The 19,253-nt window shown below is 44.2% G+C and overlaps 1 protein-coding gene across 8 annotated transcripts in view; it reads right to left on the bottom strand.

The window, feature by feature from the left end:
• YIPF1 (Yip1 domain family member 1) overlaps nucleotides 1-19,253 on the bottom strand; it is a 55,791-nt gene that overhangs the window by 10,573 nt on the left and 25,965 nt on the right. For 5 of the 8 annotated variants that reach the window (XR_002804064.2, XM_005607038.4, XM_070259916.1 and 2 more), the window contains 6 exons: nucleotides 14,904-15,067; nucleotides 11,176-11,256; nucleotides 10,843-10,930; nucleotides 7,588-7,704; nucleotides 4,493-4,659; nucleotides 3,951-4,133 (listed from right to left, as the gene is read on the bottom strand). Coding sequence is in view for 4 of the 8 variants with exons in the window: in XM_005607038.4 (XP_005607095.2) it covers nucleotides 3,951-4,133; nucleotides 4,493-4,659; nucleotides 7,588-7,704; nucleotides 10,843-10,930; nucleotides 11,176-11,256; nucleotides 14,904-15,067 (800 nt within the window). In the remaining 4 variants the exon portion in view is untranslated. Of the gene's footprint in view, nucleotides 1-606; nucleotides 3,566-3,950; nucleotides 4,134-4,492; nucleotides 4,660-7,587; nucleotides 7,705-10,842; nucleotides 10,931-11,175; nucleotides 11,257-14,903; nucleotides 15,068-19,253 lie in introns of all 8 variants that reach the window. The other 3 variants (XR_011436339.1, XR_011436340.1, XR_011436338.1) reach the window with 2 other exon arrangements.

Raw genomic sequence — 19,253 nt, 5'->3', positions numbered from 1 at the left:
ATAACAGCCACCAAGTCAAGAACCATTTCACCAGCTCTGCTCTCTATCAGCCAGAAGGGGGCACCAACATGACACGCTGGAGCTTCTCCAACATCCTCCTAGTAGATGGTAACTCGTCAACAGTCCATCTCAAAAAAGTTTCCAGCTGCAGACTCCCTCCAGTTGGTCACATTCCCAGAGCAATTCTATTAGTTTTAAAAGCCTTCCTCCCCAGGACCTCTTCCAGCAGCTGTTTTCTGAGGCAGGGAAAGAACAGTCCCTAACTTAAGGTGGGGACAGGGGCCTGTCCAGTTATCTCGCAGGTGGCACTGAGCCACAGAGGCCCCACGATGCGGGAACAATGCCTTTCTGCCAGGCTACTGGGGGAACACTCATCAGATGGAATGAGCAAGAGGCCCGGGTTCTAGACCTGGCTCTGCCAGTAACCCGCACTGTGACTCGGACAAGTCCACTCCTGTAGGCCTCAGTCTTCTTATCTGTTAAATGAAAGGACTGAAGAAAGTGATGTCTACGGCAGAGTTCTAATTCTACGATCCCTAATTCCACGAATGCTTACTATGGCCACAGTTATCATTGGGGAGTGGCTACTGTGCGGCGGGCACATACCTTTTTTTTTTTTTTGCTAAGATTGGCACCTGAGCCAACATCTGTTGCCAATCTTCTCTTTCTTTTCTTCTTCTTCTCTCCAAAGCCCCCCAGTACACAGTTGTATATTCTAGTTGTAGGTCCTTCTGGTTGTGCTATGTGGGACGCCACCTCAGCGTGGCCTGATAAGTGGTGCCATGTTGACGTCCAGGATCGGAACCAGCGAAACCCTGGGCCACCAAAGCGGAGTGCGGGAACTTAACCACTCAACCACAGGGCCAGCCCCAGGCACATACCTGATAGCTAATCTACTTGATAACCCTGTAACAGGCTATTTTATCCCCATTTTAAAGACGAGCAAGCCGAGGCTCAAAGAGATAGAAATTTTCCCAAGACTATACAACTGTGTATCTGGCTCCAAAGTCTATGCTCCTCTACTCTCCCAGGCAGCCTGCAACTCAGCATCTACTCTGCGCCCAGCCCAGATCTGGGCACTGTGAGGCCTCCAGATGGATCAGTAGGCTTTCTAGGAGTAGGGGTAGGAGTGTCCCCTGGCAGAAAGCCAGGGCACAAGACCCTTCGCTGTCAGCAGTGACAACCTCAAACACAAGCTTGTACATCTTCAAACACACCTGCCCCAGACGCACCCTCTGGTGCTTCTTTATCATCCCTACCAGGTGTGTTTTCGTACCAACTTAGAGATTCTGTACAGGTGCAAGCGCTGAGGGCCCACCAGGTGTAGGGCTGTCATATGCTTCACTGCACTAAGGCAAAAAACACCAATCTGTGCTCCCCAGGGGCGAGTGAGGAGGCAAGATGTCTGGTCCAACCAGCGCCCCTCAAATAACCCCCCTGCTAATTCCTCTCCCTCCCTTCCAACAATGATAATGTCTTCTGTTTGTACAGCTTGTCCTATTTTTCATGTTGCACACATCACTCAATCCTTACAACAGTAAAGATGTTACTATAGCTCCTTTTTCTAAGTGAGTAGGTGGAGATCCAGAGAGGGAAATAACCAAAGTAGGGAGTGATGGACCTGGGACCAGAACCCACCTCCTAACTTCCGCTTCCACCCTCTTGTACCGCATATTTCCACCAGACGGGAAAGGAGGGGCATCTCCAGTGTGGAGAACAAACCCCAGGCCCAGGGGCCCCTGGCTCAAGCCCTGATCATGGAATGGCCCCCTTCCTCGAGGAGAAAACTATGCCTTCTCTCCAAGAAGAGGTCCTACACCCGCAATGACTTGCCTGCTCCTCTGAGTCCCTTGGAACTGAACAGGGTAACACGCTTTCTCCTGCCTCCCTCTCTCCTCCAACTTCTCAATCAGGTGTATAATGGGTAAGAAGCTCAGGAGACAGATGCGAGGACGCCAGTGAGAGGCACCAAGGCAAGGGCACTGTTCTGGAGTCGTGTGGCCGTGGACACTCCTCCTGGGGCGCTCAGGGAGAATCAGCAGCAGAGCAGCCCCGGCAGCTTCTGAGCACACAGGGCTCTTTCAATAACTTCTTTACATCTGAAGACCCCTTCACAGTACATGAAGGGCTCCCAGAGCCATCTCACAAGTCTCACAAAAGCCCACGAAAATATGAATCTCCCTGACCGAGGAGGAAACCAAGGTTCTGAGAGTTAAGCATCTGCCTAGGCTCACAGTGCTGAGCGGCTCCCAGGCCAGGGCTCTTTCTACTCCATTATAATGCTCTCTTTCAGAAAGTTCCTGAGTAGCAAGATGGGCAGGTAAATCCTAACTTCAGTGTTACTTACCCCAAAAGGGAGTAACAGGCAAAGGAGGGCAAAGATCCTGCCACAGGTACCACATGAAATAAGTTCTTAATAACAACAATAGCAGCAACACTACCACCACCACCTGCCCTGCTCCTCTCTTCTGAACAGAACTGAACAAGGCAGGGCCTTTTCTCCTGCCTCCTCCTCTCCACTGACTTCTCAACTAGGTACGCAACGGAAATATTCAGGAGAGGGAGGGCAAGATGCAGTGAGAGCACTGAGTGAGTCGGTTACAACGAAAAGGACGTTCTTCTCCAGCATACGGAAGGGTCACAGAAGGGTCATAGTAGCATTTCAAAGGATCAGCCCAGAGGTTCCAAGTGGCAGAAATTAATAGTGTGGCTTTGCCGGGAGTCAACCAACAGTCCTCTGTCTCAAGAGTTGACAGTTTAGGCACAAGTAAAGTCCATGTAAACCAGGTCTGTGTTTCAGAACCTGACACTTTTTATGAGACTTGTTCAGCGATGAAGTATCAGGATCTTATCAATGCACTTATTGAGACCATGGTTGTCGACACAAAAATATTGAAGATCAAACAGTGTCAAAGAAATATTTACTCCCACAACTGCAAAACCTGACCAAGGGTCTGGACACATGCTTTGTGGGCATCTTCCCATGGGCACGTCCCTTCCTTCATCAGTGACCTTAATATTCTCGCATTCAGTTTTTTTAAAATCTGCATCAGGCCTTGTTAAGGCCATGGACAGCAATTTTTGTGCATAACATATACAGAAGACATAAAACCATGTCTCCTTAGAATCAAAGGAAAAGGTCCTAATTTATGGGCATTTAGGGGACAAGTTCTATGTTAAGGGCTTCATATGTATTATTTTATTTTATCCTCAGAACAACCCTATGTGGCAGGAAATCCTATACCTATGTCACAGATTAAGACATTCAGATTCAGCAAAGTTAGGTACCACGCCCAAGCTCACAGAGCCAGTGAGTGACAGCGCTGCTCTTCCATCTGGGCCTGTCCGACTCGAAAGCACAAGATCTCCCTAAAAAGACACCTCAACATACAAACTCAAAAACTGTTTCAGGGGCTGGCCCGTGGAGCAGCAGTTAAGTTCACATGTTCCGCTTCTCGGCAGCCCAGGGTTCGCCGGTTCGGATCTCGGGTGAGGACATGGCACCGCTTGGCATCCCACGTATAAAGTAGAGGAAGGTGGGCATGGATGTTAGCTCAGGGCCAGTCTTCCTCAGCAAAAAAAAAAAGAGAGAGAGAGAGAGAGAAAGAGGAGGATTGGCAGTAGTTAGCTCAGGGCTAATCTTCCTCAAAAAAAAAAAAACAACTGTTTCAAATGTTCACCTTAAAAATAACTCCCCTTTCCTATATTTGACTTCATCCTCAAGCTTTCCACCCATGAAGCTAAATTTCAAAACTCTTTCTGGGTTTAGGTAAAGCTAGAGATTACAATCAAATTCTCATAACTTTACCACTTCTCATCTAGGAGAGTCTATTAAAAATGATGTTTATTTCACAAAGCGAGTTTTAAAAGAACCATCATGTCTAACAGTTTGGGGTCTCTCAGCATTTGCATCTAAAGCACACCAGAAGAACACAGGAATGAGACCATACCAAGCAGCCCACAGAGAGCAGCATGTGAAGCAAGACAATTGTCACAATTGTGGCCAACGCGATGCGCCGGTTATCCTCACGAACAGCTGGCCAAAATGTCATTGACAAGACAGAGCCTGAGACGCCCAGGGCGATCATGACTAGAATCCAACGAACGGCTTTCTGGGGGATAATCCACAGTATCTGAAAGAAAAGGAGGGAGGACAGGGTTTCTCTGGAGGCCTTTCAGAGAGGGCTTTGTTCGTTCCAGGCACATATGTTTATAAAGGCCCCCGAGCTGATCCGAGCTGGGCCCCACTGCCACCTTGCTTTCTGGGGACAGCCTGAGAAACCCCAGCAGCATGCAGACTGAGGGGCATACTTTCATAACGAAGGGCTCAAGATCCAGTGAAGGCACTTGGCTCCCCAGCCCCCATTCCTGTGGAACTTCTAAATCCAAAAGGTATTTTTCAGGCTCACATCACTGTCAGGCTAGACACAATGATGCCAGGTGAATTTTCAACCAAGAACAGGGCACTACTCAGAATAAGGATGGTACTTACTGCTGTGGGGATATAAATGAAGAGAGAATATCCATAGACGCACACAATCTCCAAAAATGAATAGGAAACGATGTTCATAACTTTGCTGTTTCTCCACATGAGGAAACCCCAGAGTGCGAGAGGGACCAGCCAGGCGTAGGCGTAGACAACTGTTGCTGCTATGGACACTGAGGGCGACAAGACACAAGCTTTACTCCCCGTCAAGCCTTTAAAGTACTATCAGAGCACTTCAACACCTCTCTGGACTTATTTCCTGATACGCCCATCTACTTCATTGGACCATGGGGGTCACGTCTTACTGATCTTCAGAGCCCCTGAGCCTGGTACAGTAGCTGACACACAGTAGGCACTCTATAAATGTACTGAAGTGATGAATTGTGAGCATTTGTCTTTGCAGCGGTGACCAGCAGTCTCTCACAAGGTTTTTACAATTTGTTTAATAACTACCAACCAGTATTATTAACAACTGAATCATGCAACTGAAATACTTCAGAGGGCCACACTACAAGTGCTTAAATATACTGAGCCAAATAAAAGCCAACTATTCCCTTGGAAGAACACATCCTCTTTCCTAGCATAATGAGAGCTGACACTGACTTCTTTAGCAAATTTATTAAAATGCCCTGGGTACAGATTAACTTGCTCTGCATGCTATTTAGAGTTCCTTCTGTCTCTGAAATAGGGAGATCCAGCTCATAGATGAATTGCTTGAAATATTCTCTACTTTCACTTTCTTCTTTAAATCATTCTGTCTCTGTGGTGGAAACGCTATTCAGTGGCTCCTCAGAACAGCAATGTTCAGTATATTGCTGTCCCTCCCCTCCTCCTCCAGCAGGAGCATGCCCTAGGGGATTCATTTCCCTCTTCTGGAGCGGAGGATCCTAAAGCACAGCTAAGCCCGTGGCACCCGCCCTTCCTACATGAACACAAGCAGGTAATTCACTTAGCACTCTTGGCAAGAACAAAGGCATCCCTAGCAATCACAGCAGACTCTGGTTAAGACATGTTATTGCCCAAAATATTTTTAGCTCCCAGAACAGTTTTTTCACGTTGGGAACTCCTTCATTAAGCCAAATGTAATTTTGCTGACATATTGCCTTTTTCTTGGACAACTAAAGGAAGGGGAAGGGAATTACCACGGCTGCAGCTACCCCCTGGGCGTCCAGCAGTACACTGAGCACTTTACTGAGAGGCAACGTTGTCTAACGGTCAGGGTGCAGACTCCATGGGCTCTAGTTCTAGCTCTGCCACTTACAGCTAAGTAACCCTGGGTGGTGAGTTATTAACCTTCCTGCCTCAGTTTCCTCATCTGTAAAGTGGGAATAATGGCAGTACACTACTTTATAAGATTATTAGGAGAATTAAGTGAGTTAGATTTGGTATACTTAGAACACTGACTGATAAATAAGCGCTCAATTAAGAATTAGTTTTTTATATTGTTGATACGTAAATACATTATTTCATGTAACATATATCTTCACTTTAGAGATGAAAACATAGGATCAGATAGGCTGTGGTTTGGTCAAGGTCAAATAACTACTAAGGGGCAGAAGCAGGATCTGACCCTGGAAGTGTAACTCATACTCTTTACATAAAATGGAAAAATGTTTATTGATAAGGTCAATGACTATCTTAGTGGTACATACATCCCACAACTCCCTTACACTGGGATGCTCAGCAAAGGAGGATTAGAACTGATAAAGCCCCTCCCCAGCTTCACCTCAGGCAGGGTGATTCACTCCTCTTTCTCTGTCAATCCACTTAGCATACCTCTCATAGAGAAATTAACACACAATGTCTACAGCAATGTTCGCTTACCTGGCGTTCTTTACTTAACCATTGAACTACTGGAGGGCAGAGTCGATATCTCATTGGTAACATTTATTGAGTTAAACTCAAACCAAGGTCATTTGATAAATGGAGTTGGGACTGAATCCAGGTCTGACTCCATAATGGAGAAGGAAAGAAGAGAAGGGAAAATGGGCATGGTGGGTAGAGGGAAGGGAAAGAAGGAAAAATACATGGACACGCACACAGGTGAACACATACCTCTACAGGCACACATTTATGTCTATCTATAAATAGCAATAGTTAACCTTTATTGAACTCTTTTTTTGTACAAGACACTATTCTAACCTCTTTACATATATTAACTCTTTATTCTTATGACAGCCCAATAATATAGGTATTATTATTTCCATTTTACTGATAAGGAATCTGAGGCCAAGAGAGATGAAACATCTTGCCCAACAAGGTAGAAGCTCACGAGGGTGGAGTTGGACCCTGAAGCCAGCGGCCTGTTCCAGAGCCTGTGCTCCTGTACCGTCTATGTACAGCCTCCTGACAGGAGAGCAGGCAGGTGGGGACGGAGGGAGGGAGAGAACGGAGAAAGTGGCATGGGTCAATCTCCTACAAAGCCAGACTTCTTCATCTTGGGGTGGCTGCCATCTGCAAGTTCTTTTTTTCAGAAATGAAGTTTTAAAACCAAGAATGTCATCCACAAGCCCACCACTAGGACACGTTCACTTCTGCATTTTCCCTTCCCGGCCTTGACCATTTGCAGACTTCTCCTTAACGCAGTTGCTAACAGCACTGGCTAAGTTTGGATTATCAGTTTTCCATGTTGCTCTAAGTGCTTCATAATTGGTGGCTACAGACCCAGCTAGAGTTATCATGACTTAAATAACAATGCTCCTATTGTTTCCAACATCTGGATAACACAAACAATGTTACAATGGAGACTTTCATGCACAATGCCTTCTGCTTATTTTGTACATTTTTCTTTGGATAAATTCCAACTGCTATTTGGCCTTGCCTTACAGTTTTCCAAAAGATTATGCAGATTCCCAATATTGTGAAAGTACTTAATGTCACTGAATTGTACACTTAAAAATGGTTTAAAAATTACCACAATAAAAAAATTATGTGTATTTATACAGATGGGTGGTAAATTCTTAGATAGTAGGTGTGTTTGAACCCTTAAATATAGAAATCAAGGGCTGCAGCACCTAGACAAGGGGCCAAGAGCTCAGTGGGTAAAAGGAACTCATGCTTACAAACTGACAGCATTCTGATGCTTCAAGCTATTCACCAACCTTTTCGGAATTCGGGCACATAATGGTATGTCTTCTCTCCCAGATGGATTAAGAAGTTGGAAAGGTTCCCACTAATCGCTATGGCAAAGACCAATGTGGCACAGATCCAAAAGGGGCCTGCAAAGGAAACCAGAAAATTCAGAGACAAGAAAATGAAGCACCAGCCCTTAGACTCTTATAGAATAATTTCTCATCTCCTTCCCCCATTCATGTAAGCAAAGGAAAATGAATTTCAGATGCAATCAATACTCATTTAGTGGAAATTTTCTTTTCTAAAAGGTCAAACATACAACTCAAAAATTAGTTGCCTTAAAGATGGGAGACTGAAATGCAAAGGCCAAAACATGTTCCATGATAGATGAATAAAGATACTGATTCATTTATAGTTTCTTTTATTGAAAGATCATCCAAAAACATTCAGACATTTTGTTAAATGTTGCAAGGGTTTGTTAACTTCACCATCAGGACACAGGAAGCAAAGGTTACTTCCTTTATCTAAGTGCCAAATGTTAATGCCAGAGAAAAATGACTTAAATCAGACAGGTCCTTCTGCAGTCTAAACGGAAGAGCAGGGCAAGCAGAACATTTCAGGAAAGAGTTAACTTAGTCTATAACTCACCATGGGGGTGGTTTGTGCATGTGTGTATTTAAGGTTTTATTTTTTCTTTCTTTTTTTTAATGAAAAAGTAATATATGCACATAGGTCAGTGTTCAAAAGGTACAAAAGGAAACAAACAGAAAGAAAAGTAAACTTCCTTCCCTCTCCGTTGCCTAGCATGCATTTCTCTCCTCAGGGGTCATCACTGTGACCAGCTTCTGATGAACGCTGCCAGAGATTTCTAACACATGAGCAAACACATATTTGTGAGTGTGTGTGCACGTTTTATACAAATGATAACATACATATATATTTTCACCTTAATATAGCCTGGAGATTCTACCATAGCTATTCATAAAAATGAGCTTATTCTTTTTTAGTGATTATAAAATACTCCACTAAGTGGATAAGTACACCACGCTTTCTTCATTTCACTTGATTTCATGAACACCATCCTTGTTATTCCCCATCTAGAAAAAATACTATCAGAACAAACACAATTTTTAAATTGACAGGTTTTAATAAATTCTATGAATTTCATTTTTCAATTTCACTAACATTTTGCAATACCTTTTGGGGTTTATTGCAGGCACCTTGACATATCATAAAATTAAGAAAATTTGGGGCTGGCCCGGTGGTGCAGCAGTTAAGTTCGCACGTTGCACTTCTTGGTGGTCTGGGGTTCACCAGTTCAGATCCTGGGTGTGGACATGGCACCACTTGGCAAAAGCCATGCTGTGGGAGGCGTCCCACATATAAAGTAGAGGAAGATGGGCATGGATGTTAGCTCAGGGCCAGTCTTCCTCAGCAAAAAGAGGAGGATTGGTAGTAGTTAGCTCAGGGCTAATCTTCCTCAACAAAAATAAAATAAAATAAAATTAAGAAAATTACTGTGTTGGGGGAGATAACTAGCAGAAATGTGTTAGCACTTTTCAAAGCCCAGCTGGTTCCTGAGTTGGGAAAGGGAGCACAAGCAATCAACTGGGACACTCCCAAGAGTCACCAATATCGGCTTTCCACAAACAGCTGTTTACTCAGCAGCCTGCAAGCTTCCTGCTAAAGCCAAGGACTAAATCTTGTTCACTATATTATTCTGAGTTCCTAGCATATAAAAGATGCAACAAACAAACAAAAAAGACAAAAAGAAAAAAATCCTACAACCAACAATAAAAAAATCCCCAAAAGCTTTGTTGAATGAATGAACAAAACTGACAACATGTTGTCAAAAGGGCTGAGACTATCCAAGCATATGACCACGAGTGGGCAAAATATTATAGTACCTATAAGTAGAAAGCAGAGACTATTGTATCCTATTGGCCATTTTTACTAAGAACCCACTGTCCTCTAGACTCAAGGTTAGTTGCTGGGGACACGATGAGCAACAGACACAGCCGCCGCCTCTGACACACTCAGACACATAGGAAGCTGCAACTCCAGAGACACAACCACTGACTCATCCCAGGGTTTGCACGTTGCTTCACATTGCCTTCTCTCTTCCTCTTCCTGCCAAATTCCTACTCTTAATATGGGGTGGGAGAGAGCCTTAGTTTAGTTTGTATTATGCATTTTTATATTACAAAATATTTCTAACATACAGAAAAGCACAAAGAATGATAAAATAAACACTGTTGTACTCATCATGCACTTTTTCAAATCCTTCTAATGGTGTCATACTATTCGTATCCTTCTACAACATGTTTTTTTCCATCTACCATTGTTCTGAGATTTACCCATGTTGAGGCTTATAGATGTCACTCATTTTTAAAAACTACAGAATTCCATGTGTGAATACACCACAATTTACTTATTCCTTTTCCTGCTGATGAACATTTTGGTCATTTCTAAACCATTTGCTGCTGCAAGCAAAGCTGCTGCAGTGAATACTAGTCTTCTGTCTGTCTTCTCTTACATACATGAGTTTCTCTAAGAAGGTATATGTAGGAGTGGAACTGCTAAGTTGTAGGGTATAAGCATCTTCAAACTGCTCCAACTGGTGTACCAGGTACATACCCATCAGATATACAAAAGTTCCCACTGCTCCACATTCTTGACAATGCTTGAAAAGCTGACTTAGAGGATGTCACTGCTCTGCTCGAACCCTACAAGAGCGTCTCACTCAAGCAAAAGCTGCCGTTGTTGGAGCCCCTTCCCTCGGGAGCGCTGGGGGACCTCTGACGTCCTGTCTGATAGCAGGGAGGTCAGGGGTGGCAGCCATGCCCTGGTGCACCACTCTTACAGACTTCCAGTGCTGCTGACTGAATCGCATGGGATGCCAGCCCATCTGAGGGCAGAGCTGGATCTCAGCACATCAGTGAACAAGTGTGAGAGGACCTTCTCCACACTCACCCCCACTGCCAAATCCTCTAAAATTAAAGTCAACAATCTCCTCTTAGATAAAGTGACTTAATTTGCTTCATGTCTGTAATGCCATTTGAAGACTTTCAAAGGACGTACTATCACTTGTATTCATGGTATTAATATAATGTATAATTGCATTTTCCCCAAAATCCTTTTAAAGGTTGCTACTGAAGCTCAGAAGAGTGAAACAGAATGTGGCATGCTCCACCAGCAGTGCACTTCTCAACCCTGCAGGCAACCCGCACACTCATTCAGTTCAGCTGGTACAAGGTCAAGAATCCAAACAGCACCACACCTACCATAGAGGTCCGGATTGCTGCGGACGTACAACCTCACAAAGTTCTTCCCTGGTACCGGCAAAAGGGACCCTTTGATTCTGTCAAAGACCTGGAAATCAGCATAGCAGTCAGTTTACTGAAGATTTCTTCTTAAAGTTTAATAAAGTCAACCACTGCGAAATTGAAACTTGGTTATTAGAGCTTTTATGATGATGGTACTTTCAAATGCTAAAACCTTTTACTTTTGAAGACCATATCCGGTATACAAAGTCTTTCACATTATTTGATTGTTTAACCACAGAAGAAACAAGTCTCCACTACATACAAAAGGGCAAGCGCAATTGGTTTACTAACCTGGTAAGTGTCTACATCAAAGAATGTTTGATAGTATTCAAATGTCCAGAAGGGGGAGCTTTTCTTCTGTCCAGCAAGTAACTGTCAGAGGTAAAACAAAACACAATGAACACAGAAGTAGCTTCCTTATTCCAGCTAAGCAGAGAGATGGGGAGCTGATCTAATGGAAAATCAAGACGTAGGGAAGACCAAGCTCTTCTGCATTCATCAACTTTGCAGTAGCCACGCCCAGCTCTCGGCCGCTGTAAAACCAGCCTCAGTTTTGAAGGCACACCAAAAGGTTTCAAATCTGGGTCCCTCAACTAGAGGACGGCTTCGTCAAAACCCAAGACTCTCTGAGTCTGCCTTCTCTTACCTAAAAGGCACAGCTAACAAGATCGACCTCATAGGATTACAGGATTAGATTAATTATATATCATATATATTATGTACAATAACATATATATGCATATACACACACACAGAAATATATACATACAGAAGGCAGTCAATGTAATTCTTCTTTCCCTACCCCTCAAGATCCTTACTATTATCACCACCTGAATGCTCAAAAATCCGATATACTGATTCATTCTAAAGTACTAAAAACTTAAAATACGCTGCTCTGACAAAAAAACAAAATTTCAGTTTAGAAGAGGCACATGAGGAGGGCCACGCCTGCCCCAACAGCACAGCCATCGGACAGCAGAAGGCAGGCCCATGCCAGGACTCGTGACTGCCATCTTCAGATACCTGAAGAGGAGCCATCCAGCAAAGTGGACAGATGGGCTCCGACGAGCTCTGCAGGACAGAGGAAGGTGCTACGGGCAGATAATTTTGTTCATGAAAAAGGAAAAATTTTTCACAATTAAAGTTGTCCAACAGTGGCAGCGGCTGCTTTACATGGCAATGAACAGCCAGTTCCCGGGGGCACTAAAGTGTCGTCTTTCTGACACTCCACGGACAGCGTTAATATCTTGTGAAGGAAGCTGAAATAGAGGAAGCTGAAGGTTCTTTCCAACTCTAATATTACGAGGTATTGAACACAGAGACCCACGTTCCATAAGCTGGGCCAAGGAATTCTGTCAGTACCAGAATATTGGTAACCTCTTCCCAATTCCCAGACAAAACTAAGGGATACAATGTTTTCCATTTTAATATTTCTCTTCCCATACGTTTCTTCTTAAACTTTCGACGTCTGCTGTCGCTCAGTGTGATGGTTAATTTTTTGTGTCAACTTGTCTGGACCACAGTGCCCAGAGACTTGGTCAAGCATTATTCTGGATGTTTCTGTGAGGGTGTTTTTGGATGAGTTTTACATTTAAATTGGACTTTCTGAGTATAGCAGATTGCCCTCCATAATGTGGGTGGGCCATGGCCACTCAGGTGAAGGCCTGAAGAGAACAAAAGGCCAACCTCCCTGAGTAAGGCGGGCTTCTCCAGCAGACTGCCTTCAGGCTTCACCTGCAACATCGGCTCTTCCTGGTTCTGCAACAGCATGCCCTTGGACTCAAAACTCCAACTCTTTCCTGAGTCTCCAGCCTGCCAGCCTCCTCCATCAGATTTTAGACTCACCAAGCATCCACAATCACGTGAACCAATTTTTTAAAATAAACCTCTTTCTCTCAAATACCATATGATCTCACTCATAAGGAGAAGATAAAAACAACAACAAACAAACACATAGAGACAGAGATTGGATTGGTGGTTACCAGAGGTGCGGGGGGAGGGAGAAAGTGGTGATTAGGCACACGTGTGTGGTGATGGATTGTAGTCTTCGGGTGGTGAACATGATGTAATCTACTAGAAATCGAAATATATAATGATTTACACCTGAAATTTATATAATGCTGTAAACCAACGTTACTGCAATAAAAAAATTAAAAATAAATACAAACAAAAAGTAAAAGATAAAATAAACCTCTTTCTCTCCATATTCACATCCTATTGCTTCTATTCCTCTGGAGAACTCTGACTAATTAATACACTTAGCTATACTAAAAATCACTCCTGTGTCCTGAGGGTCAACAACTTTAATACGCACTTAACACAGACTAACCCTAGCAGAGAGGGGAGCACAAGTTCTAGACTCCGACTGCCTCGGTTCAAAGCTCCACCTGCTACCTGCCAGTCGAGTGTCCTGGGGCAAGTTACTTCAACTCTGCCTCAGGGTCCTCCTTTGTAAAATGAGGATAAGAACAGTTCTTCGCATGTAGGGTTGTTTTCAGGATTAAATGAGATGATCCAAGTAAGGAACTTTAAATGGTGAACAAATATCACCTATTGTGATGATGATGATGACAATGGTCAACAGGCTATTTTCTTCTATTTCAGATGAGGAAATCCAGGCTTAGGGAAATTAAAGCCCCCTACCCAAGACCACACAGCTACTACTGCTGGCCGGACCAGGCCTCGCACTCAGGCTCCTGTCTGAGCTCTTGCCACAATATCTAGTATATAACGGTCTTTAATTTAGCACAGGGGCCAGCCTGGTGGCACAGCAGTTAAGTTCGCACGTTCTGCTTCTCAGCGGCCCAGGGTTCGCTGGTCCGGATCCCGGGTACGTACATGGCACTGCTTGGCACACCATGCTGTGGTAGGCGTCCCACATATAAAGTAGAGGAAGATGGGCACGATGTTAGCTCAGGGCCAGGCTTCCTCAGCAAAAAAGAGGAGGACTGGCAGCAGTTAGCTCAGGGCTAATCTTCCTCAACAAAAAAAATTAATAATAATAATAATAATTTAGCACAAACTTTGGTACTTATTTCGCTATTTCATGGAGTCCCACAAAGAGCATCCAACACCCAAGAACTCCACTCTTTTAATAAGCCTGCGAATACACGGCTGTAAAGTGGGTGCTCCTCTAGGGCATTACAATCATGATTCCGTTTATTAAATACGACAAGAAATACTATTTTTCTGGAACACACCAATGGTGTACATGGAAATAAATCTTTGTGATCAAAAATAGCTCTGACACTATCCATCCAACCAGATGCAGAAACCTAGAAGTCTCCCCAGATTCCTCCCTCTCTCCCCCCACCCCCTTCCACCGACTCCTACTGAGCCCACCCTCCAACATCTGGTTCAGGCTTCATCACCTCCAGCCTGGACACTTCAAGAGTCCCCTCCCTGGTCCTCTGGTGTCCGGTCTGTCTGCCTCCAATTTATTCTCCGCACGGCCACCATATCTTAAACATGTTTAAACGTATCTGGCCATACTGTTGAAAATCTTTCAACAGTTCCCAATACTTTTTGGAATACAACTCATGCTCACTGGGTTGATTCCTTGCCTATCTGTGTAGCCTCATGTCCGTCTTCACCTAGATTTTGCTCCCCCTGTATATGAAGATGGGAGACATGCTGTCTGTGCCACGTTCTTCCATGCCTCTGTGACTCTGCCGAAACTGTTCCCTTTGCCTAGATCATCCTTCCTTGCCTTCTTCCCATGGTTATCACCTACTCTTTCATCAAGACTCAGCTGAAGCATCACCACCTCCAGGAAGCCTTCCGTAACCGGCTTCTCTCTGCTCCCACAACGCCGGAGCTCCCCTCCACCCGTGGGCTTCCCATAGGTAACAATGGTCTGTCTGCCTGTCTGTTTCGTCCCCAAGGCAAAGGCCACGTGTGATTTACCTTTGTGTGGCCACTACTTGGCACTCTACCTGGCACACAGGAGACAATGAAGAAACGCAGGAACAAGTTTTTTAAAAATTAAAAGAAAAAAAATTTCAAAGACAAGTTCGAACCTCAGTTTTGTCAGAGTCATCGTTTCCCAGTAACTCATCATCCTCTTCTCTCCCTGAGCCTCCTGGGGGTCCTGGCTGATGTTTCGGGGTGTCACCAGGATCCTCGATGCTGATTGTGGTGGTATCTGTGTTTGCTGCTAGAGAAGCGGCTGCATCACCAAACTCTGAAACAGATTAGAGGACAAGGGCCTCAGAGGTCTTACCCACACTGGAAATTCTATCCCTTCAACTCAAAGACGGGTTGTTCCAACCTCAGCTTTACTACAGACACTGATACAAATGGCAAAAGGCTCTGAAAAACATCTCTTCTAGAAATCAAGCTGACAGAGAAAAAAGATTATGAACAGAACAGAATTTGAAGTCAGACCTGGATTTTAGTCCTAGCTCAGCTACTTACTAACTATATGAGCCTGAATAAGTAACTTAATCTCTATAAGCCTCAGTGTTCTCTTCTATACACTGGGGAGAATAATGCTTATTTTAAAGAATTCAGGGAAAGTTAAGTCCTAGTAAAGTCCTTAGCAGAGTGCCGGGCCCATATTAAGTAACCAATCAAACCTCTCTTCCTTGATTCAAGTTCAAAAACTCTTAATGGAAATTATTTCTTCCACTAAGTTCTATATAATCACTACAGAAAACATGGGGACGAAAATGAAAGTAGAAACCATAGACTAAAAGTCACTCTTAGTCCCACAACACAAAGGCAAACACTATTAACTTTAGGGATATTTCCTTTTCTCTTTGTAGTAAGGATTCATGCCAATGATGATCATTCACTCATTCAACAAATATTTACTCCATGCCTACAATATGCCGATGAGATTCAGCATTCTCACCCCGGCCCAGGTTCGTTTCTGATCAGGGAACCACACCACCCATCTGTCAGTTGTCATACTACAATAGCTGTGTGTTGCTGTGATGCTGAAAGCTATGCCACTGGTATTTCAAACACCAGCAGAGTCACCCACAGTGGACAGATTTCAGTGGGGCTTCCAGACTAGACAGACTAGGAAGGAGGATCTGGCAACCCACTTTCGGAAAAATTGGCCACGAAAACCCTAAGAATAGCAGCAGAATATTGTCTGATATAGTGCTGGAAAGTGAGAAGATGGAGCAAAAAGACCGGGCAGGGTTCCGCTCTGCCGTACACAGGGGAGCTAGCAGTTGGAATCGACTCAATGGCACTAACAACAAAAATAACATGCCGAGCACTGATTTATGGTCTGATAATACTATGTAAACAATTTTGTATCTTGCTTTGTCTACAGGGGATTATATAAAACTATATTAAAAAATTTTTTTTCTTATTCTATCAGTCCTTACAAGGATCATTTATGTGGCTACACAATATTTCATCAACAGGGGTGTGGGTAGAGTAGGAGAGACACCATAAGTTAACACAATTATTCCACTGTTAGTGGAATTTGGGATGGTTCCAACTTTTCATTAGTACAAATAACACAGTGAGGAGTGTCTGTGTAGACAAAGCTTTCCCGGTTACGGCCTTGGGGTGAACAGCTCTCAGTGTGATCCCCAGGTCAAAGGGTGCAGACCATTTTTAAGGTCCTTGAGCCATCCTGTAAGCTGCTCTCCACAGCACCTCCCTGTTCCCGTCCACCAGCAATGACTGAGACCTCCTGTCTCTGGATATCCTAACAAACTTCATTTAGCTGCTCTTGAATACAACTCAGGGCAGCTTGGGAATCTGACAGGACTACAGAGGATACCAGCAGGGCACCACGATAACACTGCCAGCGTGGCAAGAATCCTACGACCGGCAGTAGGATGGGCTCTTGGATAACCCAGCCCACCTTACTGCCTTTCAGCTCTGCAAATAGTTTTGTGAAGAAAATTAAAGTAACTAAAATTAATTAGTTATCAGGTGGCTGATAGGTAACAATTACTCAAACTTCAGTCTCCAGTGTCCTGGCTGTTAAGGCAGTGTGAGTCTCTGGAGTGAGTCGGTCCTCCATTTAGGTGAAGCTTCTAATGCTCCACGACCTCGGGCAAATTACTCTGTATCTCTGAGTCTCTGTGTCTTCAACTATAAAATGCACATAGTACCTATCTTAGGTATTATGATAATAATAAATATTGTTATAGCTATCATTTGTCCAGCCAGGGAACTGACATTTAAAAAGATGGTCACAAATTTGCCTGAAGGAATCAGACCAAGGAAGATAGACTTAAGTCTTATATTTAAAAAGCAGTAGTTTACCGGGGGGACGGCATGCCAGGAGGAATAGAGAGTGTCACTTTAGAGGTACAAAGGCTGAAGAGGCTCAAGGGAAGATGATAACCCATCTCGGTGCTGGGATTAGGAAAGCCCTGGAGAAGCTGCTGTATGAGAAGGATGGTATCTCAAGAAAAGGGAATGAGATGAGCAAGACCCCGAAGACAGAAAACGTGACCTGTGTTTGAGGAACAGCAGACGGCACAGTTTTATAGGAATGTAGGCTGTGTGGACTGCTCACGTGATGGCTATTCACACATTCTGCTCTCCATTAGTTATTCTCGTCCATCTCAGCTCCTTGAGGGCAAGATTGGTGCGTTTCTTATTTCTTCTACCAACATTACCTGCTTCTACATCCTGGCACATCCTATGCTATGTTTTGCCGCTGTTCCTTTCCTGACGCAGTGTCTTCACCGGAAGGGTCCTGATCTCCACTTTTTCATCTAACACTACCATGCTTCTTTGGGGAAGCCTCCTATGACCCCCACAGCATCCCGTGTTCTTTTCTAAAGAGCGAAGTCCTTAACATGGTCTATAAAGCCCCGTGTGATCTGGCTCCTGTCTTCTCTCAAACGTCAATTCATGACAGCCTCCCTCACTGTCTGTGCTTTGGCCTCCTTTCAATTCCTTGGGGAAAAAAATCCAACTTCTTCCCTCCTGAGGTACTTTGCACATGCTGTTCTTCACGCTCGAACTTTCTCGCGCTGTTCTCAGGTAGGACAGCCAAGGAAGGCCTCCGTAAGAAAGTGAGATTTGAACAGAATGAGGGAACAAGCCATGTGGCTAGCTGGACTAAGAATGTCCCACACAGAAAGATGGCACAAAAGCCCCCATCTGTGAGAGTACTTACTGTCTAGGAGGAACAGTGACAAGGCCTGTTTGGGTATGGCAGAGAGAGAAAGGGCAAGAGTAGCGGGAGACGAAACCTGAGGAGTGGAGGCTGGATCACGTAGGGCCTCCTCTTAAGCACAGAAAGGGCTCTGGCTTTCACTCCTGGTAAGGTGGGAGCCACTGGAAATTTCTGAAGGAAAATGACATGATCTGACTCAGTTTTAAAGGCCACTCTGGCTGCAAAATATCGACTGAAGGGAGGAAGCAGGAAGACCAGAAGGCAGGTGAGGGCTATAATCCACACAAGAGGTGACGGTGACCCTGAGCATGGCGGGGCGCGGTAGAGGTGCTAAGAAGTGGTCAGATCCTGGATGTACTTTGAAGATGGAGCTGGCAGTATCTGAGGATGGAAAAGATTTCTCTTTAAACATTATATCTCTTCCTCAGACGGTAGTGGGAAAGCATAGGTTGTGCGTGTAGGTCTGCTTTACCACTTACTCACCAGGTGACCTTTAGGGAAATGACTTAATTTTTCTGTGCCTCAGTTTCCTCATTAGTAAAACAGAGAGAATAAAATGATTGTCTCATGAAGCTGACATAAGGATTAAATGAGTTAATATTTGTAAAGCCCTTAGAACAGTGCCTGCCATACAGTAAGTGCTACACAGGCGTTTACAAGCCAGATAAGCATTCGTGAATCCCTAGGTCAAGCTCTGGATTATGAGTTATCACTTTTCCTCCAGCGCCTTCATAGTCTGTAGATACATATTTAAATGATCATTTTACAAATGAATGTCTCCCTCGCTAGACTGAGAGCTTCGTAAGGGAAGAACCTGACCATTTCTTCACTCCTCCATCCCTGATGACTAGAACACCTGGCCGGTTCACGGTCACACTCATGAGATGCTTACTGATTCAGTGAAGGAATGACCTGACCACATTTCATCAGAATTACCTTTTTTTACACTTTTATCTACTCCACCAGTATAAAAACTTCTCCTTTATCCTTATATCTCCCGTATCTAGTACAGTTCTACGTACAAAGTAGGGGCTCAATAAGTGCATATTGAACTAAAGCAGGAACTCCACATACATTTTCTGTAACCACTGTACTAAATTTACCATGTTAACAATCTGAAGGGCTGTTTGACCAAAAAGAGCAGCTGGTGTGGACACACAGGAAACCCTGGGTGTGGCCAACACTCTTTTACCAAGATGTTGGCAGTAACCTTCTTTAACAGCTGTGCCAGTGGAGCAATGAAAATCTGCTGCTGCGCCTGTGGAAA

Source organism: Equus caballus, chromosome 2, assembly GCF_041296265.1.
Source record: "Equus caballus isolate H_3958 breed thoroughbred chromosome 2, TB-T2T, whole genome shotgun sequence".
In the NCBI taxonomy this organism is placed as follows: domain Eukaryota; kingdom Metazoa; phylum Chordata; class Mammalia; order Perissodactyla; family Equidae; genus Equus; species Equus caballus.
Note: the sequence above shows the minus strand (reverse complement) of the source record. Positions and strands in the feature narration are given on the sequence as shown.